Here is a 22,342-nt window from a genome sequence, read left to right on the forward strand (position 1 = left end):
CTGAATAGCACTTCCACATACATTCTCTACCTAGACACACCCTCTGCAAAAGAATAAATCAATCAATCAATCACATGGTTAGCACGCACAAAGGGCAAAACTAAGATATAACGCTTTACCATGTCCTGCACTAGGCCATTTTTCCCCCTACTTGTCTACTTGCACCATGCAAACTTTTAGTTATGACTTATTTTTTTATTAGTTATATATAATTTTCAAAAAACGATGCATCAAGTACATCAAGTACATTTAGACACTAAGACTCGCTATGTTCCATAAAACACTAGAAACAGAAAGGAAAACCTGAATGGCATGGTATGTCCCAAGGACTGGGTTGAGAACCCTGGTCTAAATCAAAATTGAGTTAATAAGTTCCATGCTTAGTTTGTTTTCTAAACACCTCTGTAAAAGTGTTTTTATTAAATACTATTGGAGAGGCTGTTTCTGGTGAGTTAGGAACCTAACTTCCATAGTTAGGCACCAGGCTCTTTCAGAAAATACAATGGATGCTGACCATCCTGTTAAAAAAAAACTTCTGAATTCAAAACAATAAACATGTGAAAATGATCTCTGCACGTTTTGCAGGGATCTATTAGTGAAGCCGATATTTCAATACATTTTTAATTCAGGCTGTAAACTTGTGTCAAGGAGGGTTATTTGTTTGTTCTGAAATATACAAAGTCTCTACGTTACATTGATCATTATAGGATTAGATCATTTTTATCTTTCTGAATTTGATGAAAAACTTTATGTCCCGAGAATTCTTCTAAGTTCTGAACTTTTGGGGAATTAAATGTTTTATTTTTCCACGCATTTTACCCCTTCTAAATCGCAATTGTCAGTCTTTGTGAGATATGGAGGGCTTGTTAATGAGCATCAACTGGCCACGTTCATTTATTTATTACTAGTGCAACAAAGCCCGTTTCTTCAAAAATGAAATGGGCCGTAGGAAGGCTTTCATCTAAGCGATTTCTCCTCTCTCCCCTGCCCTCCCCTCTATGTCCAGTGATTATTCCCTCCCCTCCCCTCCCATCCCCTCCATGTCCCATGATTCTGACCTCCCCTCCATGTGCAGCGATTCTCCTCTGCCCTGCTGTCCCCACCATGTCCTGTGATTCTGGCCTCTCCTCCATTTTCAGCGATCCTCCTCTGCCCTGCTCTCCCCTCAGTGTCCCATAATTGTGGCCTCCCCTCCATGTCCAGCGATTCTCTTCTGCCCTGCCCTCCCCTCTGTGTCCCGCGATTCTGGCCTCCTCTCCATGTCCAGTGATTCTCTTCTGCCCCGCCCTCCCCTGCCCTTCCCTTCATGTCCCACGATTCTGCCCTCCCCTCCATGTCCAGCAATTCTCCTCTGCCCTGCCCTCCCCTCGGTGTCCCGCGATTCTCCCCTCGCCTCCCATCCCCTCTATGTCCAGCGATTCTCCTCTGCCCTGCCCTCCCCTCGATGTCCCGCAATTCTGTCCTCCCCTCCATGACCAGCGATTGACCTCTGCCCTGCCCTCCCATCCATGTCCCGTGATTCTCCCCTCCCCTCCGTGTCCTGCGATTCTCCCCTCGCCTCCCATCCCATCCATGTCCATCAATTCTCCTCTGCCCTGCCCTCCCCTCCCCTCAATGTCCCGTGATTCTGTCCTCCCCTCCATGTCCAGCGATTGTCATGTGCCCTGCCCTCCCATCTGTGTCCCGCGATTCTGCCCTTCCCAGTGATTCTCCTCTGCCCTGCCCTCCCATCCGTGTCCTGCGATTCTCTCCTCTCCTCTCCTCCCATCCCATCCCATCCATGTTCATCAATTCTCCTCTGCCCTGCCCTCTCTTCCCCTTGATGTCCCATGATTCTGTACTCCCCTCCATGTCCAGCGACTGTCCGGTGCCCTGCCAACACATCCATGTCCCACGATTCTCTCCTCTCCTCCCATCCCATCCATGTCCATTGATTCTCCTCTGCCCTTCCCTCCCCTCGATGTCCTGCGATTCTGTCCTCCTCTTCATCTGGCAGGCTGGGCTCCCGTCGCCTCCAGCATTCCTTCTCAGTGACCCGCCCTCCTCTGACATCATTTTGTCTCTATGTGAGGGCGGGACAATGAGAGGGAAGGGAACGCTGGAGGCAAACTGATGTCACCAACATGTTACAAACCCAGACAACCAGACAGCCAGAGAACCTTGAGGTACAAATTATTATATAGACAGTTTCTTGATATAGCGCTGATGATACCATAAGACATAACAAAGTGGTTTACAGCATTAAATTATAAAACAGAGCGCCAAAGTAGGAAAAGCAGAAGGTAGAGGAAGGGAGTGGGGAACAAAGAGGGGAAAAACAGTAATTGCTCTTCTCAAGGAGTGGATGCGGTACATGGATAGTACCATGAGACTGCCACCAGTGGTCACGACAGCCATTTTGAACAGGTTGCCACACCATGCAGGAGAAAATGGGCATCACTCCTGCCCATGTGCCCTGTGCCCTGCCAGACCAACAGGGACTTTTCAGGTAGACCCTGGGGGGGGGGGGGGGGAGGAGAGTGGGAATTGGGATCGGAAAGGGGAATGCTGTGGTTCCTGGGGTGTGGGAGGGGAATCGGAATGGGGGAGGGGTGCCATGATTCCTAGGCAGAAACCCTTACGAGGTTCCTGGACGATATTGTGCCGGGCCCCGCGTGAGCTTCAGCAGCCACTGCTGTAACAATTAGCCCTGGATATTCACTCCCAGTTTCCACACATGGCCAAGCACTGAATATCAGGGGCTAATGTCTAAATATCGGCCAGTTTCCATATAGTCATGTTTTGACCGCCTTCTTAAATTCTGAAGTAGAGGTTTTATACTGAACAGAAAGAGCCTCCAAAAATTCATGTACTGTACCTCCTGGAATGGATCTCTGAGCTCAGCCACCTAAGTTCTACAGTAGGGAATATTTCCTGCCACCTTTTTTGACAGTTTCACTGTGGCATTGACATTTGAATAACAGACTTCAGAATCTTTAGATAAAAAAAATATCCTCAATATGTAATATTTGACACAATTCCCTGCTTTTTTGTTGTTTTTAGCTCGACTGCACCTGATGAATGCTTAATTCTGTATGGTGATGACCAGGTAAATAACTTCCTAATGGTGCATATATTACTCCTGGGAGAATTCTGCACACAAAGTTTTGAAATTCTGCACAAAATGCATAATTGTGAGAGGGGAGGAGCACGGGCAACTTACAGAATATTGTTAGTTACATATGTAAATGTCACAAGTAGACACAATCATTTACAGAAGCCATAGACCTGTCGTAAATATTCATACCTACGTTTCTGTATAACTTGCGTTATGCAAGTATCCTTATAGAAGAGGCTCTTTGCTATGCCTAAATGGAGGCACCCTGTTACTGAGTTGCTTCTTATGGGGGTAAATTTATAAAGAATTTCTTACACATAGAGGCCTTTTTTACACACGTAGAAGGCCTTTTGTGAAATTACCCCAGGGGTTACACTGTGCCAGGAAGGCAAGTATTTTTATGCAACTCACATGTAGGTTATTCAGGGGTGAAGCTGCAAATTACACACATTGGAGTCCTTTTATTAAAGGGTGTTAAGCCCTTACCGGCCAATATTTAAAACTATTTGACTGGGCAGGAACGGGTCCTGGCCAGTTAAATAACCTAAAGCCAGCTAAGCGCTAATATTCAGTGCAAGATAGCCGGCTATCTTGGCTGAATGTTACCGTTTAGCAGCTAACCTGGTTGCCAGCTATGTCGTGCAACATAGCCAGTTAGCGTCAATATTCAGTGTCTCACCAGCTAAGTTTAGCAGCCAGATAGACCCACATAAATAGCAGGTCTATCTTTGGCTGCTATAACTTAGTTGGTCAGTGGATGAGTATCGGCTTAACCGGCTATATTTTTAGCAGCCAAAAAAGCCTGGAAATTCAATGCTAGTCGCCAGATACGGCCCTGGCATTGAATTTCCTGGTTCATCGCCAACCGCAGGAGTTAGCCGGGCTCCCTCCTGCACTCAATATCGAGCCTTAATGCACAGTTAGCGCATGCTAAAAGTATTTGCGGTATTTTGCCTGTTGACACACAATGACCCATTTGTTACTGATTATTTTACAAATATATTTTGGAGGGGGTGTCATGGGCAGAGAGTGGGCATTCCTGCATTATCTGGCTAGCGCATTATGATTAAACGCACACTACAATAGGAATATTTAGTGCCAGCTAAATAAGTAATATGTAATAAGTGCTCCCATATTAATTGTGTGCAGGTACTGCGCACTGATAGGAGCATCAGCACATGACTTGCAATTAAAACAACAGAAAATGCCCCAGAAAATGTCATGTTCTATCTGGGTTTAGCACATAGGAAAGTCCAGAGTTAACTCACCTTAAGCTTAGATTTTACCGCAGTTTAGTAAAATGACCCCATTCCCAAGCAGGCTTAAATGTTTCCTACTTTCTGCCTTTGCACACAGGTGGCATGTTATAAAATGACCCTCCACATGAACTGTATTTTATTATTGCTTTAAAATTTTGTTTTGATGTTTGACAGGGTTGTATCAACATCTTGATTCTGGCCTCTGTAGGTGAAACTTTAAGGTAACTACTTATGTCATACAGTATATATGCTTTGCAAAATTTAATTCTGTGTCATTTTTTTAAAATAGAGGTCAAATTTAAGCATTCGGTAAAACTAGGTCAAAAGAGTGCTGAATATCAAACCATTAGCTTGCTTGCACATCATTGAAATAGCTCATCTTTTATGTAAAGCTTTTAACTGTCCAAGTTTCCAAGATTATTAGATCTTGATATACTGCAGGCACCCCAACATAATAGATCATAAAAAAAAAAACCGACAAAAACCCCCCCAACAAAACAGACTATAACCAAAACAGACCATGACAAAACAAACCCTCCCAAAAAACCCCCACAACAAAAGAACCCAAGACAAAATAGACTCTTAATCAAACTTGATTATGTTTTCAAGCAGATTTATGATTCTCACTAGATACCAAGTGTGGATAGTGAAGTCAAGCCGTAGGCCGGTGCCAGGCCTTTCAAGTGACAAGCTGTGGACTTTCTCAGTACTTTATGGCTCCTCCACTTCTTTGTACCCTTCAAATTCGTACCATTCAAAAATAAATCTATTTCATCAGGCCCTTTTGTCGGGAGTCTATTTTGTCAGGAACTTTTTTTGTTTGGAACTTCTTTGTCTGGTTTCTTTTGTCTAGTTTCTTTTGACCGGTTTCTTTTGACCAGGTGCCTGTACTGCACATTGTAGCCATCTGTGTGGTTTGCAGAACATACTAAAACTGCAATAATATTTAAATAGAAAGGAATCCCATTCTTATGATAGGACAGAAAGGGAAACATAAGCTTTAGACTGCGGTCTCAGATATTCCAGATCAGGTGGTGCTACAAGCCCGTGCTTAGCTGAGATTAAATTCCAAAAGCCTTCTGAAAAAAGTACATTTTGAGGTCTATTTTGAAATGTTGATATGAAGATTCAAGTCAAAGATATGGCGGGAGGGTGTTCCAAAGTGTTGGTCCATAATGCTTAATATGGAAGAACAAGCACAGGTAAGCCTAATGGCACTAAACAAAGGAACTGTCAAGTGATTCTGTTGGCTGGAGTGTAAAACAAGGCCTGGTACATATTTATTTATTTATTTATTTGTTAAATTTGTATCCCACTTGAGCAGTTGGGAAAGAAATCGTGGGAACCGAGGGTTATGATCTTGTATGGGATTCTGATAATTATAGGTGACTAGTGTTCCATTTTGAGTAGTGTCATGATGTGATTCCTACATGTAGCACCTATAATCAGCGTAACCGCTGTATTCTGAATGAGTTGACGTCTTCTAAGATCAGTTTGACAAAGACTCTGAAAGTAGTGTAATTGTCCAAGGACAAATGAGTGAAGAAGTATTCGAAGTGTGTTTGTATCAAAGTGTGTTTGTATCAAAACAGAACTGTACTGATTGAATTTTCATTAGTTTGAAGAAGCTCTTTTGAACCAGTGATCATGATCAATAAGCATCATCAACAACAACCCTAAGGAGTTTTAGAGAATGTACAACTTGTATGCTACTGCTAATGTTGTTGGCAGCTCCACCTCAGCATTTCAAGAGAAGATTAATGCTTTTGTCGTTCCTGGATTCAGTTACAACTTATGTGTATATAACCAATTTGTAGCGGTGTCTAGTTTCTTGTTTAAAACGTGAACTGAATGACGCAAAGGTGGTCTCAAAGCATATAGCAGCTGGATGTCATCTGCATAGACGAATGATGTAAATCCTAGCAGTTGATCAATACTGCCAGAGGTGTTAGAAAGATGTTGAATAAATTGGCACCAATATAGAGCCCTGTGGTACACCACAGGAATAAGCATATGACTCAGATAGCATATTATTCCAGACTAGTTTATAACATTGGCCTTATAGATACAAGCGGAACCAATCTAGTGTCACACCTGAAAGATTATGTGACATTGGCATATCAAGTAAGAGAAAGTAGTCTACAAATCGAAGATGGAGTATAGGTCTAGTGATATGAGGATCATTACCCTATCGTGATCAAGATTAATGTGGATGAAGTCAACCAGTTTCTGTAGAGAGGTGCCTACAGAACTCTGTCTGATATGGGCGTAGCACATCAGCTTGGTCTAGGAAATCTAGTAGTTGGTCTACCACTAAGGATTTGATGACTTTGGACAGAAATAGCAAATTTGCAATAGGCCCATAATTACTCATGTCTGAGAGGGCTATCTTAGGATTTTGGGGCAAACATATGTGATTTTCCAAGCTTTGGGTACAGCTTATAGAAGGGAAAAGCATTCTACCAAAAACATAGTGAAAAATTCTTTGTGTGCGCATGTAAGCAGGCATTTGTTTTTTGAAGGAAACAAAATACATTCTCCAAAAAGAAAACAAGTACTCTCTGAACATTAAAGAAGATGCACAGCCAGAAAAAAAGGCTAAATAAAATGTAGTTTACTAGTGATCCTTCCATTTCTTTATCAAGGTAAACCTGTATTTATCCCTTTCCACCCATCTTCTCATACTAGAAGAAATCAATGAAAATACATTGACATATTCAGTTTTATACAGCTGAACCTACAACCTGAACTGTAAATACAAATATTAGCATTCAACCTGCTTTACCCAAGGGAGCTGATATTCAGGCTGCTGCGGTAAGTGTCTTATTCTGTTCATAGTTGGGGGGCTGAACTAATCTCATATATATATTTATTTATTTGTTACATTTGTATCCCACATTTTCCCACCTATTTGCAGGCTCAATGTGGCTTACATAGTACCGTAGCGGTGATTCGCCGTTCCGGTCTGAATAAATACAAAGTATACATATTCAATGTCGGGGCATGCGTGGCTCCCAGCTTTGAATATCTGAGTATGTTTACTGACCCAGAAGTTAACCGGGTACCGGCCAGTATTCAGACCGGTTATGAGCTTACTTAGCCGGTTAGTGGACCAACTATCACTGCTAACCAGCTAAATTGTGGCTCCGCCCAAACTCCGCCCCTGGACTACCCCTAACCTAGCTGGTTAGGAAATAGCAAAGATATTTGGCAGCACTACCCAGTTAAGTGCATTTGAATATTGCTCAGTTAAACTCCTTGAATATCAGGCACAGGATTTTGAAAAATATTCCAGTTTATCCTTTTTTTAGTGGAAGCAAATTTTAGCTGAGCTTGCACTATTTTCTCTGTAGTTGCCATTTTTAAGTGCTCTGTCAAGAATGGAGAGACACGAACACACACGTTTTAGTTTATTTATTTATTTACAACGTTTGTATCCCACATTTTCCCACCTATTTGCAGGCTCAATGTGGCTTACATATTTCCGTAATGGTGATTACCAGTTCCAGAAAAAAGAAATACATAGTTAAGGTAGAGGAGACAGAATGGAGTAAGTATTCAGGAAGGAAAGTTCATCTTATAATAAAAATCAGGATAACTTAGTTTGAAACAATCATGAATATTAAACTTCAAAATTAGTATGAGCGATAGGAAAGCCTTAAAAAGACATTCTAGCATTACTACGTCCCAGGCAAAATATTTTTCAAAGTTTTAGAAATGATCTGTTTGAAGGTGTTGCGTAGGAAAAAGTTTGTAAAAACAAATAAGAGATTTTGAAAAACATGTCTGTGCCTCCAGATAACCTATGGAACCAAAATGGAATCATTTCGATCTGTCCCTTCCTTATTTGATCTTTTAACCTTCATTTTCAGAACATGGAAGAAATTGCCAACATATGGAAACATGCCTAATATTAGCATCGATAATGCTGCTGTTTACCCAAATGTAACTTATGTTCGCTGGAAAGTTCATGGAGATTGGGTCGCACAGGTAAGAAAATTATGGGATAGATATTCAAAAGTGCGTATCCATATAGGGCTAGATTCTATATATCATGCCTAAAAAATCAGCACAAAAAATACATGCCTAGGCACATTCTATAAAGTACGCCTAAATTTAGGCGTACTTTATAGAATACGCTTAAATTTCAGCGCAATTTATAGAATACATGGGCAGTTACTTGGTGTAAATGCCAGTGTTTAAATTAGGTAAGGACCAGATGTATTCTATCACAACACTCATAGATGCCCATTCCACACCCATGACCATGCCCCTTTTCAGCCGTGTTCCTTAGAATTTATGTCCATCACTTTACAGAATACGCTTAGACATTTGTGCACGTAAAATCTACTTCATGCCAATTAGTGTCAATAATTGCTTGATTGGCAATTATTGGTGCTGATTGACTTGTTACTAATTAAGTTGCAGTTAGAAATCCAGAATATGAGAAGGCCAGAAGTGCACTGGGATAGCAAGAGTGAGTGAGAGGGTTAGTGCAAGCAGCATGTGAGGTGAAGAAAGTGTCAGTGTGTATTCCTGGAAATCAAGATCTGCGACGTTGCTGTCTGCCACAGAGACTGGGACATGCTGCTGCCATTGCAGGTATTGTTGTCCAAGTCCAGGATGAGCAGTCCAAGTGGAAGCATAATGATCTGGGTCTGCAACTGACAGCTGCACTACATCCCTTGCTTTCTGTGAACACACAAACTGTCAGCCATGTTCAAGATCATCCTGCTACCCCTCCACCCCATCCTGGCTGTACAATTGACTATGGTGCCACAGTCTTTGATCTCCAGTAGCTCACATGTCTTCAGTAATGGCTCTTAATCATGCCACTACTCTGTCTGCTCATCCCTGGATTGGCCAACAACTTGCATCAGCTTACCTAGGCTCCACAGTTGACTGTGACAAGGAAAAAGAGTGAACGGTCATTGAGACCAAGTGTGATCAGGTACATATAAATACTAATCTGTGAGTGCACACTCCATCTGTACAAATCAATAGGCATACACCCGCCCTTCTGCTGTTGAAGAGCAACTTTTCGATATCTAATACAATCAATGGTCCTAAGCCATGCAGATTATTGCAACGGAATCTACGCAGGTTGCAAAGAACAACTCATAAAAAAACTCCAGACCGCCCAAAATACAGCAGCCAGGCTGATATTCAACAGAACACGCTTCAAAAGTGCCAAACCCCTTCGAGAAAAGTTGCACTGGCTCCCAATCAAAGAACGGATCACCTTCAAACCCTGCACCTTAGTCCACAAAATCATATACGGAGTAGTCCCAGGATACATGACAGACCTTATAGATCTGCCAATAAGAAACAAAGTCAAATCGTCAAGATCCCACCTAAACCTACACTACCCAAATTGCAAAGGACTGAAATGCACAACAACTTACGCTTCCGGCTTCTCCTACATAAGTGCAAAACTATGGAATGGCCTCCCAAAAGATGTGAAAACAATACACGACCACCTGAACTTCAGGAAATCACTAAAAACCAACCTCTTCAAAACGGCCTACCCCAACGAACCCACGTAAACCTCCCACCCAGCAACACAAGACTATAATCGTACTGGACAACACACAATCTTCATCCCTTCCGACCCTCCAATTATAACTAATACGATCACTATACAACCTTGTATCTGTTATCAACCAACTGGGCAAGCGCCTTTGAAGGTACTATGTAAGCCACATTGAACCTGCAAATAGGTGGGAAAATGTGGAGTACAAATGCAATAAATAAATATTGTATATATAGAAAATAATAGCAGGTTATAACATGCTTTTTAAGTTGGTGTTCAAGGCATGGCACAATCAAAACACAAATCAATAAAATGAAACCAGCACAAACCAAAAAGGTAAAAATAAACACCAGTCAAAAGATACATGATACACCAATATGCACACGAAGCACATAGACCTGGGACCTGTTGCAGCAAGAAATCCTTGCTATTGTGATACTTAGGCCTTCTTTTAAAAATATTTAAATAGTGGCTTTTCAATGTATACATTGCCTACATGTGCAAATAGGTATTTTAGAAAGCTGCTATTTACATGTGGTGATCAATTACCATATTTAGATAGTAAAGGATTGTGGTTAGTGTGTGAAGAGGGAGTGGTTTGGGCAGGCCAAAAATACCAACATGTATGCTTCATTTTCCAAGGGGAATATACTTTGATATGAAAAAAATCTAGACATCAGCATTTACACCTGTCCCTGAGGTAGCTGATCACCTCAGCATCGTCTCCTCCCCATAGCACACCCCGAAAGGATCTCCCTTATTACAGACACCCAACCCCAAATAACAAACCCCCCAGGGAGAGTCCTCTGACACAGTTCCTCCCTCCTCTTCCCCCCCCCCCCACCCCGGGCTCTTACTGGGTCCCATAGTAGTTTAATGGAAGCAGGAGCAATCCTCAGTTGCTTCTGTTCGTACTGGTTCCGGGTTCAAAATGGCACCTGCAATCTATAGAGGTAATCTCGTAGTACTACTGCTAGGGGTCAGGCTGTCATATAAGGGGGGGGGAATGAGTGGTGCAGATTATGTCAGCAGGGTATTGTGGATGCAGATTATGTTGGAAGGTATTGGGGGACAGGTTGTAGGGAAGATCAAGGTACGGATGATATTGGGGGGGGGGGGGGGAATCAGGGTGCAGATGATATTGGGAGGATAGGGGATGCAGAAGATGTTAGAGGGACTGGAGGTGTACATCTATGGTAAAGTTGCATCCATGCACATTTATGGTAAAGCTACACACTTTTTTTGGCTACATGCAACTTTTTAAAATTGTTGCTCCTGCTGGAGGTGGGGAGACATTGATGTGCAGTCCTGCACATCTATGCTGGTATTTTTCAAGAGGCTTTGCATTTGGCAGAAGTTTTGTGAAATACAGTGGGAATTTTCCACAACCCAGCCTGGACGTATATAATTCCCCTCGCCATATCCTGTCTAAAACTTGGCCTTGCAGATAACAGAATTCAACTGCAAAGGCTGCATCAGTAACCTCCAGCTTGCCAGTGGTTTTGCCTGAATAGATTACCTTCATTCTGCAGGTTTAGAAGGAAATGTCCTAAACAGTATCTTTCTATTCCTATATCAATGTTCTGTTTCCTAAAGACTTGTGCATGGGGTCAGAATGGAGGCTATAATGTTATAATTAAAAAAAAAAATGAAAATGGTCCTATAATGTATTCCTGTTATTGTTCATTATTATCTCTGTGATTGTTTTCTTTCTTAGCTGAAGTACTACAAGTCCATTAGAGTTGTCATCTCTGCTTCAAACCATGAGCCTACTGCCTTAGTAATAGGTAACAGTTTTACTCAGTCTAGCCTCAGTGATTGTTTATTCTGACTCGAAACACTGCTGCAATAGTTAAATACACAAGGAGTAATATTTAATCTGTGGCAATCACCGTCTTTTTATTTGCCAGCTGCCATGAGTTTGTAAACCCAGATATCAGTGCTATGCCATGCCCGGATATTGGCATTAAATATCTGGGTTTATAGCAGCCACTGAAAATGATCCAGATATCACCAGAATTGAGTTTAAGGATTCTGGGAGTCTAAGTTGAGGGCATAGGTGACCACAGTGATTAAGAAATCATTTATATTACTGAGGAAGTTGAGGAAAATTAGAAATTATGCTGATCAATCTGTCCTTCAATTAATAGTTATCCATCATAATAATCCATCTTGACTTCCACTTCCTAGTATCATCCATTATCCTTTCCTTTAATGTTTTTAGTCTCATGCATTACACCAATGGTCTCTAATGTTTCTCATACCTCACACTAACACTATCTGCTTTTGTCTCACCTAGAATGTAAACCACACTGAACCCTGGAAAGGGGATATTAACAGTATACAAGAAATGAATACCAATAAAATTAATAACCAGAGTGTGACTCTAGTGACATCAATATCCCCCTGGCCATCTCAGCTTTATGCTGTTAACATTTAGGTGCATATACGCCACACCTTAAATGTAAAACACGTTTTCTGCCACATGTGTTAGTATTCTAGAAAAGAAATAGGTGCCTACTTGTCTTTCTAGATTGGCATGAAATAGCTGCCTGCCTACTCCTTTAACTTAAGCTACTTGTTTTAGAATTACCCGCTACATGTATAGTCAGACCCCCCCCCCCCCCCAATATTCTGCGGGTATTTAACTGGACAGGAACAGCTCCTGGACAGTTAAATAGCACTTAACCGGCTATCCGCGAATATTCAGCACATCTCTGGCTAAATTTGGCGGCCAAATCGGGCCGCTGAAATAACAGCCCTGTCTCTGACTGGCTTAAACTTAACTGGCCAGCGCTGAATACTGGCCAAAAATAAACCAGATGTCCAATGCCAGTTACTAGAAACGGCCTGGCATTGAATATCAAGTCTCACTGCCGACTGTGGGAGTTAGCTGGGCTGCCTCCTTGGCTGGCGGAGATCCTCTGATTAATGTCCCTTTTTGTATAAGAAGTTCCTTCTGTTATTATTAATACTGTATCTTGAAATCTGTTACGTTTATTCAGTAATGTCTATTCGCTTTTGATGATACTGCTATAAATCAACAACATCCAACTTAGCACACTCAGTGCCCTTCTCTCTTAAAGGAAAACTTGCTACAGCAATGTTACAAAAAGCACAAGTGTTTTCATAGGGTTACAGTTGGAGAACTCTGTTTAAATGCAGTGCATTCATTTCTCAGGGTGTACGGTTGGGACACCATGTAGAGCAACAGATGAGAGACATAAAGGACTATGGGAAAGAACCAAGGGCAAGAAGAGGTCAGATGACACCCGGAGCTCCACAGAGGAGACCGGAGGGAGATCAGACCGTGTTTCAAGTGTACAAAGGAGTGAAAACATTTGCGTTCTGTAAGAAGAACAGTCTCATCGTGACTGGTGGAGTGGACAGAATAGTTCGAATGTGGAACCCTTATGTCCCAGGGTAATGAATTCCAGTGAACTTTAGAGATTGGCGAGATTGCTGTCTGGATTTGGTGCAATATTTTGAAAACATTAGGGATGTGCGTGCTTTTGAAACAACATGGGAAGTGGCAGTGGCATTTCCCATCTCACTTCATGTCATTTTTAATACAAAACAACAGGAGGAAACAATGTGAAATTTCTCCCCCCCCCCCCCCCCCCGCTGTGTCATAAATAGACACCTATTCAAGGGTTAAGTACACATCTGAGGACAAATTCTATAAAGTAAATGCTAACATTTACACACCAATTATACAAATAACTAGTAAAAAAGGCCCGTTTCTGACACAAATGAAACGGACGCTAGCAAGGTTTTCCTCGAAGTGTGTATGTTTGAGAAAGTGTATGTGAGAGTGACTGAGTGTGAGAGAGTGAATGTGCGAGTGTGTGTGTGTGAGAGAGAGAGAGAGAAAGAAAGAGAGTGAGTCTGGGTGCGAGTGTGTCTGTGAGAGAGAGTGTGTGTGTGAGAATGAGAGTGTGTGCAAGTGCGTATGTGAGACACAGTGCGAGAGAGAGAGACAGTGTGTGTGAGACACAGACTCTGTGAGACTGAGTGTATGAGACCAAGAGAGTGTGTGAGTGACTGTGTGACACATAGAGAGTGAATGTGATACAGTGTGAGACAGAGTGTGTGAGAGACAATGTGTGAGAGAGAGAAAGACATTGACTGTGAGAGAGAGAGAGAGAGTGTGTGTGTGACAGAGATACCTCCCCCCCCTCTCTGGTGTCAGGCCACCCCTTCCTCCCTCTCTCTGGTGTCAGCTCCCCCCCCCCCCCCCCCCCCCCCCCCCCTCTCTCTGGTGTCTGAGCGTTACTATGCAGGATGCTAAGCTCTGGCTGTGCTTCAAGGAACTGACCAATCCTATTTAATAGAATGCACCTCCAACATTCTGAAGCCGAGAAACCTCGTGTGGTTGGTCACTTCTGCTTGTGACGAACCCAGAAGTACGTGATGTCAATTCAGGAGATGGATACAGAAAGCGGGAATGCCTCAGCTATGCAGTCAGCTTCAGAATGTTGGAGGTGTGTTTTATTATATAGGATGGTTAGAATATTAGTACATACGTGCATACATGTCGAATATGTACCTAAGTGCATATCTTCAGTAGTACATAGTTTGTACACATGGGCAGCATCTGGGCGGAGAATGAGTGAGGAGCAAACTTACACACAGAGGATTAGATTCTATATATCGCGCCTAAAAATTTGGCGCCGAAATGAAATTCGCTTAAGTGTATTCTATAAAGTATGCCTTAATTTAGGCGTACTTTACAGAATAAGCCTGAGTAGAGAGATGTGGTAGCCGTGTTAGTCCATTTCTAAAAGCAGTCAATAGAAATAGAATAAAATAAAACATAGAAAAGAAAGTAAGATGATACCTTTTTTATTGGACTAAATACATTTTTTGATTAGCTTTCGAAAGTAGCCCTTCTTCGTCAGATCAGAAATAAGCAAATTTTCATAAGTAACAGCATATATAAGTGAAACATCAAAGTATTTCAGTGATGGTCTGAAAGGATGAGGGAGAGGTGGGCTAGGTGAAAAACAGAGAGGGCTGAGAGGATGGGGGACAGGGAGATATGCATGGTGATCAGAGGGTAACAAAGCAGTGAAACTCAATGGTTTATAATGGGCTAGAAAACCCAGGTCTTTGTTAAGTCCTGTCTGGTGGGTGTCAAAATATATAATCATTTTGGCTTCAAAGGTCTTGCATTCCTGTATTGTTTTAAAGTTTCCCTTAAGTATTCTCACCATAAAATCATTAGTACAGTGTTCTGGTTTTGTGAAGTGCTGTCCCACAGAGGTACTGTAACATCCTGGTTGGCACTGGCATTTTTCACATGATGTCTATGTAAATTAAATCTCTTCTTCAGCATCTGACTTGTTTCTCCAATATAGCATCCTTCGTCCCATTTTTTACACTGGATGGCATATACTACATTGAAAGATGAGCATGTGAAGGATTCCTTTATGTTGTATATTTTTCCTTTGTGAATGACTATGGGGTCTTGTGAAATGTTTTGGCATACTTTGCAGCTGGATATATTGCAAGGATGAGTGCCATTCTCTTCTTTATGGTTCTCTGTTGAGAGCTTGCTTCTCACTAGCTTGTGTTTTAAATTGGGTGGCTGTCGGAAGGCCAGCACTGGTGGGGATGGGAATATCTCTCTCAGTAATTCATCCTCCTGGAGTAGTGGGTGCAGATCTCTTATGATTTTCCACAGTTTTTTCAGCTCTGGGTTGTATGTCACTATAAAGGGGGTTCTGTCTGTGGCTTTCTTTTCTTTGTATTGTAGCAGATTTTCCTTGGGTGTTTTGAGGGAGGAGGCAATATTCTTGGAGATTATTTTGGAGATGCAGTCAGGATTTTGAGGTGCCTATCTCTGTCCCCTGGGTCAGAGCAGATACATTGGTATCTTGTGGCTTGGCTATAAATAATGGATGTTTTTGTATGTGAAGGGTGGAAGGTGGAGTTGTGGAGGTAGCTGCATTTGTCTGTGAGTTTCCTATATATGGATGTTTGTATGTAGCCATTGCTGATTGAAACTGTGGTGTCCAAAAAATTGACTTTTTCTGGGGAGTAGTCAATTTTGAATCTGATTGTAGGATGGTATGTATTGAAAGAACTGTAAAATTGTTTTATAGTTTCTTCCCCCTCAGTTCAAATGATAAAAATGTTATCAATATACCAGTAGTATTCTAAGAGTGTGGTCTGATATATATTCAGAAATGTCTCTTCCAGTTCAGCCATAAAGAGGTTAGCATATTGAGGTGCTGCCCTGGTGCCCATCGCAGTACCCATGATTTGTAGGTAGATATTGTTAAAGCAGAAATAGTTGTGAGTTAGAATAAATTTGATTAGTTTTGTAATAGTTTCTGGTGAGTATTGATGGTCAAGTGTGGATGTTTTTAAGAACTTCTCACATGCTGCTATGCCATCCGCATGGGGAATGTTGCTGTATAGTGATTCTACATCCATCGTGACCAGAAGGGTACCCAGTGGTAATTGCTTGATATTTTTCAATTTATTCAGAAAGTCTGTGGTGTCTTGAATGAAGCTGTTTGTCTTGTGCAAAAGAGGTTTCAGAATCCCCTCTTTAAATCCAGATATTTCCTCCATGAGTGTGCCAGTACCCGATATGTTTGGTCTGCCAGGGTTTCTAGGTTTGTGGATTTTGGGTAGCATGTAGAATGCGCCCACAGAGGGCTGGTTTAGTATGAGTTTCTTCAGATGTGGCTGTACTTGTTTAGAAAATGTTCTGATAAGGCCTTTCAGCTGTTTCGTATAGTCCTGTGTGGGATCTTCAGTTAATTTCCTGTAGCATGTTTTGTCTGAGAGCTGTCTGTGCCCTTCTTCGATGTATTTTTGTGTGTCCATAATCACCACTGAGCCCTCTTTGTCTGTGGGTTTGATGATAATGCATTGGTTGTTTTGTAGGTTGCTTACGGCTGCTCTTTCTGGTGGAGTAAGGTTGTACAGGACTTTCTTTTGTTTGCTGGAAAGTTGTGATTTTACCCTGTACCTGAAACTTTCTATGTAGCTGTCTAGTTTATTGTTTTGTCCACATTGTGGGGTGAAATATGTGTTATTTCGTTTAAAATTGTGTTCCAGTCTGTTGGGTGTTACTTTATTGTGAAAATGTACCTTTAGGCGGAGTTTTCTAAAGAATTCTTCCAGATCTGAGTATAATTAAATTTCATCAAGTTTGCTGGATGGGCAAAACGAGAGTCCTTTGAAAAGTACAGAGACTTCATGCTGTGATAATTGATAGTTTGAGAGGTTTACTATCCCCAATTGATTTACATTTCCGATAGGGAGATCAGAGGTGGTTTGCCTGCACGGTATTTGCAGACTTTCTTGATCTCCTGGTTTGTTCGGATTTTGATTTCACATACCTCAGATGGGTTGTAAAGTGTATCCAAGTTGTTTGGGCCTGTTAGGATTGCAGCGCCATTTCTGCTCCGAGGTAAGTTGTTTTTCTCTCTGTGATTGTGCAGGAGAGAAGACAGCTTCATTTCTTTATTGCGGATAGCAATGTATTGTTTCTCCACTTGGGTGTTCTGCAGGTCCTCCTTAAGTTGGCTCATAAGGTGTGGACGTAGTTCCTCCATGTTCCTTATGATTTCATCCCTTTGGGTTTTAATCATTTTCTTCTAGTGTTGATGTATAAGTTCATTTCTTAGTTTCTGACTAGTGCGTTTGCAGAGTTTGTCTGCAGTCAGAATTGTAAGTAGTAGCCAAAGGATTTTTGATCCTCAGTCCTTTTGGAATGATGTTATTCTTCCTACACAGATTGTTAGAAAGTAAAGATGACTGTTTACTTTTGTTTCTTTTTCCATAAGTTTGCTCATTTGCTTTTTCATGTGGCTATATGTGGAATCTTCCATCTTGAGTAGAGAGATGTGGTAGCCGTGTTAGTCCACTTCTAAAAGCAGTCAATAGAAATAGAATAAAATAAAACATAGAAAAGAAAATAAGATACCTGTTTTTATTGGACTAACTTAATACATACTAGTGCACCTATAGCGCGGCTTAGTAAACAGGGCCCTTAGCGAGTTATGCATGTAAATCTCAATTAATGCCAATTAGTGCTGATAATTTCTTGTTAACATCCAATTAGCAGTGCTGATTTGCTAGTTAACTAATAAGCCTAAATTTCTGCACGGTTTATAGAATACACCAAGCGTCTGTCCACGTGACAGTTAGTCAAGGCCAATTACACCAAGTAAAACCCGACGCCTAAATTAGGCACGGAGTGGGTGTATTCTATAACAAAGTGCATAGATTTTTGATATGCCCATGACCTGCCCATTCCACGCCCATGGCCACATCCCCTTTTCAACTATGCAACTTAGAATTTATGTGCCCCGCGTTACAGAATACGCTTAGCAAGTAGTGTGCATAAATTCTAATTAATGCCAATTAGTGCTGTTAATTGGTTGTTAACATCCAATTATAAGTGCTGATTAGCTTGTTAACCAATTAACTTATGTGCATTTTTATAGAATATGCTTTGATTTCTATGCAGAAATCTTGGCGCGATATATATATAGGCACAAAAGGCTAGATTCTATATATGGCACCTGAAAAATCTGCATGGAAAAAAATATGCCTAGGCGTTTTCTGCAAAGTACGCCTACATTTTATAGAATAGGCTTAAATTTCCACATGGTATATAGAATACGCCAAGTGGCTCTCTACACAACCAAATTTGGTCACATCCATTTAGGTTATGTTTTTACTTGTTATAAATCCTGACACTTAAATTGGGCATATATTGGGTATATTCTATGATAATGCACATAGATTTTAGAAATGCTCACGCCCCATTTTCAACTATATGACTTATAATTTAGGCACACCACATTACTGAATACCCTTAGGGTCCTGTTTACTAAGGTGAGCTAGCATTTTTAGCACGTGCTAACGCTAGAGACAGCCATATATTCCTATGGGTGTCTCTAGCACTAGTGTGTGATAATTTCTAGCGCACGCTAAAAACACTAGTGCACCTATAGCGCGGCTTAGTAAACAGGGCCCTTAGCGAGTTATGCATGTAAATCTCAATTAATGCCAATTAGTGCTGATAATTTCTTGTTAACATCCAATTAACAGTGCTGATTTGCTAGTTAACCAATTAAGCTATGCGCATCGTTATAGAATACATTTCGATTTCCGTGCAGAAATTGAGGTACCATATATAGAATCCCGGGAAATATGCATGCCAAGCTAGTATTCTGTACAGAACACTATCTTAGCGTGGATCATCATTGACACCTAACTTCACCACCATTTACTGAATCTGGCTGTGAAGAAACTGTGTGTTTTAAGCCTGTAAAATGTATTGGATATTTTCATGCATTGATGGTCTGAAGTGTATTTCTCCAATTTGGCCAGCAGGTGGTGTTTCTTTGCTGTAAAGCTGTTACAGAGAACTGAGTGTTTTTTCTTTAGTTTGACACAAACAGGAAGCAAGAAGCAGTATATATTTGAAATATTGTTGACTGGGCTCTGATTGGCCCAGGAACTCATCTCATTTGGACTTTACTGGTTTTGAGTTCAATTTCAGCCCTGGAGAAGAGCTCTTTGCTGAAGCCCTGTAAAAAAAACAGTTATATTTGATAACTACTACTACTACTACTTAACATTTCTAGAGTGCTACTAGGGTTACACAGCGCTGTACAAAATAAACAAAGAAGGACGGTCCCTGCTCAAAGGAGCTTAAAATCTAAAGAACGAAATGTCAAGTTGGGGCAGTCTAGATTTCCTGGGTAGAGGTGATAACTGGTGAACAGCTATATATGTCCTGATCTCCCCAGGTACTTTCTAGGAAACATGCAGATGTTTAGTTAGTTTTCTAATTGATCCATTTTTCAGTCACTTGTCAGTGTTTGCTAATTGCACATTTTTGTCCACTGTTTCAAGTTCATAGAATAAACACATTGGTTTGTTCATTCTGCCTATCTAGACTGATAAAGAATCCTGGTGGTTTGTGTGTTGGGTCTACGAGTGCTTTCTGGGAACTGTGGAAAAATTGGGAGTGTGGTCCCAGTAACCTAGAAATCACTGGGGATAATTTGAGATTGGGAGACTCGCCCAGAGGCAGTTGTGACCCAGTCAGTGGGAAGAGGGTGCTAGTGTAGAGCACAAGCAGTAGGTACAGGTGAACCTGAGCTGTGCTGGGGATAGACCCTCTTAGTGGCCACAGGGTAGCCCCAGGCGGGTGGCTAGGCATTTCGTGACACTGGCCCATAGTGCCATTAGGCAGTTCACAATATAAAAGTCTGTAGATGCCATGAGGTAAAATCAGGACTATCTCCATCCTTTTGACACAGAGTTGTCTGGTTACCTTGGACTATCTCCTAGTAGTGTGCAGCCAGAAAATGTTTGTTTCCAAGAATGTTCAAGTTTTTTTTTTTCATTTTGTTGTCATAGGAGCAATGTTGTCAAGAGTGCACACTATTCAGGGAAAGTGCACATGTGCGTGTGGATTATTGGCAAAGAGTGTGCACTCTTCGTTAATAGTATGGAAGAGTGCACACTATTGATGGTACACAAAAAAAATCCTACAAAATTTCATGTTTTCTTGGCTTGTTTTCATTTGTGAATCTCTTCATAAAGGCAGTTAATACATCCCAATAAATAAATAAATTTGCCAATGATACAGGATAACTCGTTACATTTTCTATGTCCTGTATATCCCTACCTACTATGCTGTGCTACATTGCTTTCAAAAAACTAGCTGTTTTTTTAACTTCCTCTTCATCCTTCTGTTTTTATTATATGTAGTTTGTAGAATTTCTTCAGAATTGTTTGGCATAGAGAACAATTTTCCAAACGTTTTTCCAACATTAATCAGCCAACTGAGAATTGGCCTCCCTTAATGCTGCTGAAACTCTGCACATTGTTGAACAACGTGTGAATGTTTCAGGGCAGGTTTAGGTCCGCGGATGAAAAGTATGTATGATGTTGAGGGTATTTCAAATCTTGGCATGTACTTTTCTAGCAAATATTCACCCAAAGAAAGGGCTGGTGCAAGTGATTGTATATGCGTTTCACCCACGGCACATTTCAAAGCAAAAGTATGTGCATACTTGCACTTTGAAAATTGATGCAAAGTCAGGGTGTATAAATCAAGTGCAATCTTTGTCCCAAGATGAACAGTTTGAAAATTGCCCCCTTAGCTAAGAGCAGAACCTCAGCTCCTGGTTTCCCCATTACTCAAGGTATTTTAGTGTTTTTATGCGTCAGTTATAAATCAGAGTGCCCTCTGTCTCATCCCACAGATTGCTGCTCATTGCAGAAGAGTTGGTTCAGGACTTGGCCATTGTATAGATTCTTCTGAGTCTGATCAATTAATACTTACAGTGTTCTTTTCTGGTTATCATTTTCAGAAGACCTACAGGTATGCTGAGAGGTCACACTGCTCCAGTGTTTTGTGTGGAAATATCAGCTGAGGATCAGAAAATATTTTCAGTGTCTACAGACAACACAGTTAAGGTCAGTTGATGCTTTTCTTTCTCCTATCAGATGTACATGAAAGGTAGTATGTTCAGTAATTGTGTTATTTTCCTTTGATATGATTTTGCAGATACAGCATATATGTTTTATTATGTATTTGCCAAATTATAAATAGAAATTCTTAAACCATTTTGTAGAACAATCTAGACTACTGTAATGCCTTATTCCAAGGTCTTCACACAACTGACCTTAAGTGTTTACAATTGATACAAAATATTGGTGTTAAACTCATCACAGTTGCACAAAACTTTGACCGTGTCACCCCCTCTATTAAAAATTGAGCATTGGATGCCTTTATCTTATAGGATACCCTTTAAATAACTGACAATCGTTCATAAAATCTATTATTCGTTATATACCCTTTTTTCTGTCACAATATCTGATTCCTTATTTATCTTCTCATGCATTGAGATCTTCCCAGCTTCTGGTAGTCCCCTCCTTGAGGTACATATGGTTAGATTTTATCTGCCATGTGTTAAGTGGCCTTACTTTTCACAACAATCTGCCATTGCATTTAGGATTGGAATCCTCTTTCCAGAAATGTAAGATTGGTCTTAAAACCCCTTTTTTTTTTAAGTAAAGCCTTTGATTCCTAGATTTCAGGTCACTGCATTGAGCAAGGAGCACGGGCGCGTCTGCGGCCTGAAGTCTATAATAGCAAGGCTTCTGTCAAAGTATTGGATAAATTGGTGAAGGATAATTCTATAGAATTTAATAAAGTTCAACCTTTGGGAAGAGTAGAAGGTTTTGGGAGCTGCATTGACATTTGAGATCTAACCTGCTCTGCTATTTCCAACAAACAGCACAGAGAGGGTCCGAATCACAGAACCCAGTCCAAAAGCATAAAAAAGCACCAAGAGCCTTCACTAAATGGGACAAAGATTTTTATTTGCACAGCGTAGGTCAATAACACAATGACCTGACACGGGACGTATTTCGGCGCAAAGCTCCTGCCGCAGGGATCTAACT

At 41.1% G+C, this 22,342-nt stretch overlaps 1 protein-coding gene across 1 annotated transcript in view; it reads left to right on the forward strand.

The window, feature by feature from the left end:
• The window catches only part of LOC115469606 (WD repeat-containing protein on Y chromosome-like), a 141,626-nt gene that overhangs the window by 61,303 nt on the left and 57,981 nt on the right, over positions 1–22,342 (forward strand). The window contains 7 exon segments of the mRNA XM_030202401.1: positions 3,043–3,088; positions 4,531–4,577; positions 8,229–8,346; positions 11,607–11,676; positions 13,071–13,086; positions 13,088–13,312; positions 21,247–21,352. Coding sequence (XP_030058261.1) covers positions 3,043–3,088; positions 4,531–4,577; positions 8,229–8,346; positions 11,607–11,676; positions 13,071–13,086; positions 13,088–13,312; positions 21,247–21,352 — 628 coding nt within the window.

This window comes from Microcaecilia unicolor, chromosome 4, assembly GCF_901765095.1.
Source record: "Microcaecilia unicolor chromosome 4, aMicUni1.1, whole genome shotgun sequence".
NCBI lineage: Eukaryota > Metazoa > Chordata > Amphibia > Gymnophiona > Siphonopidae > Microcaecilia > Microcaecilia unicolor.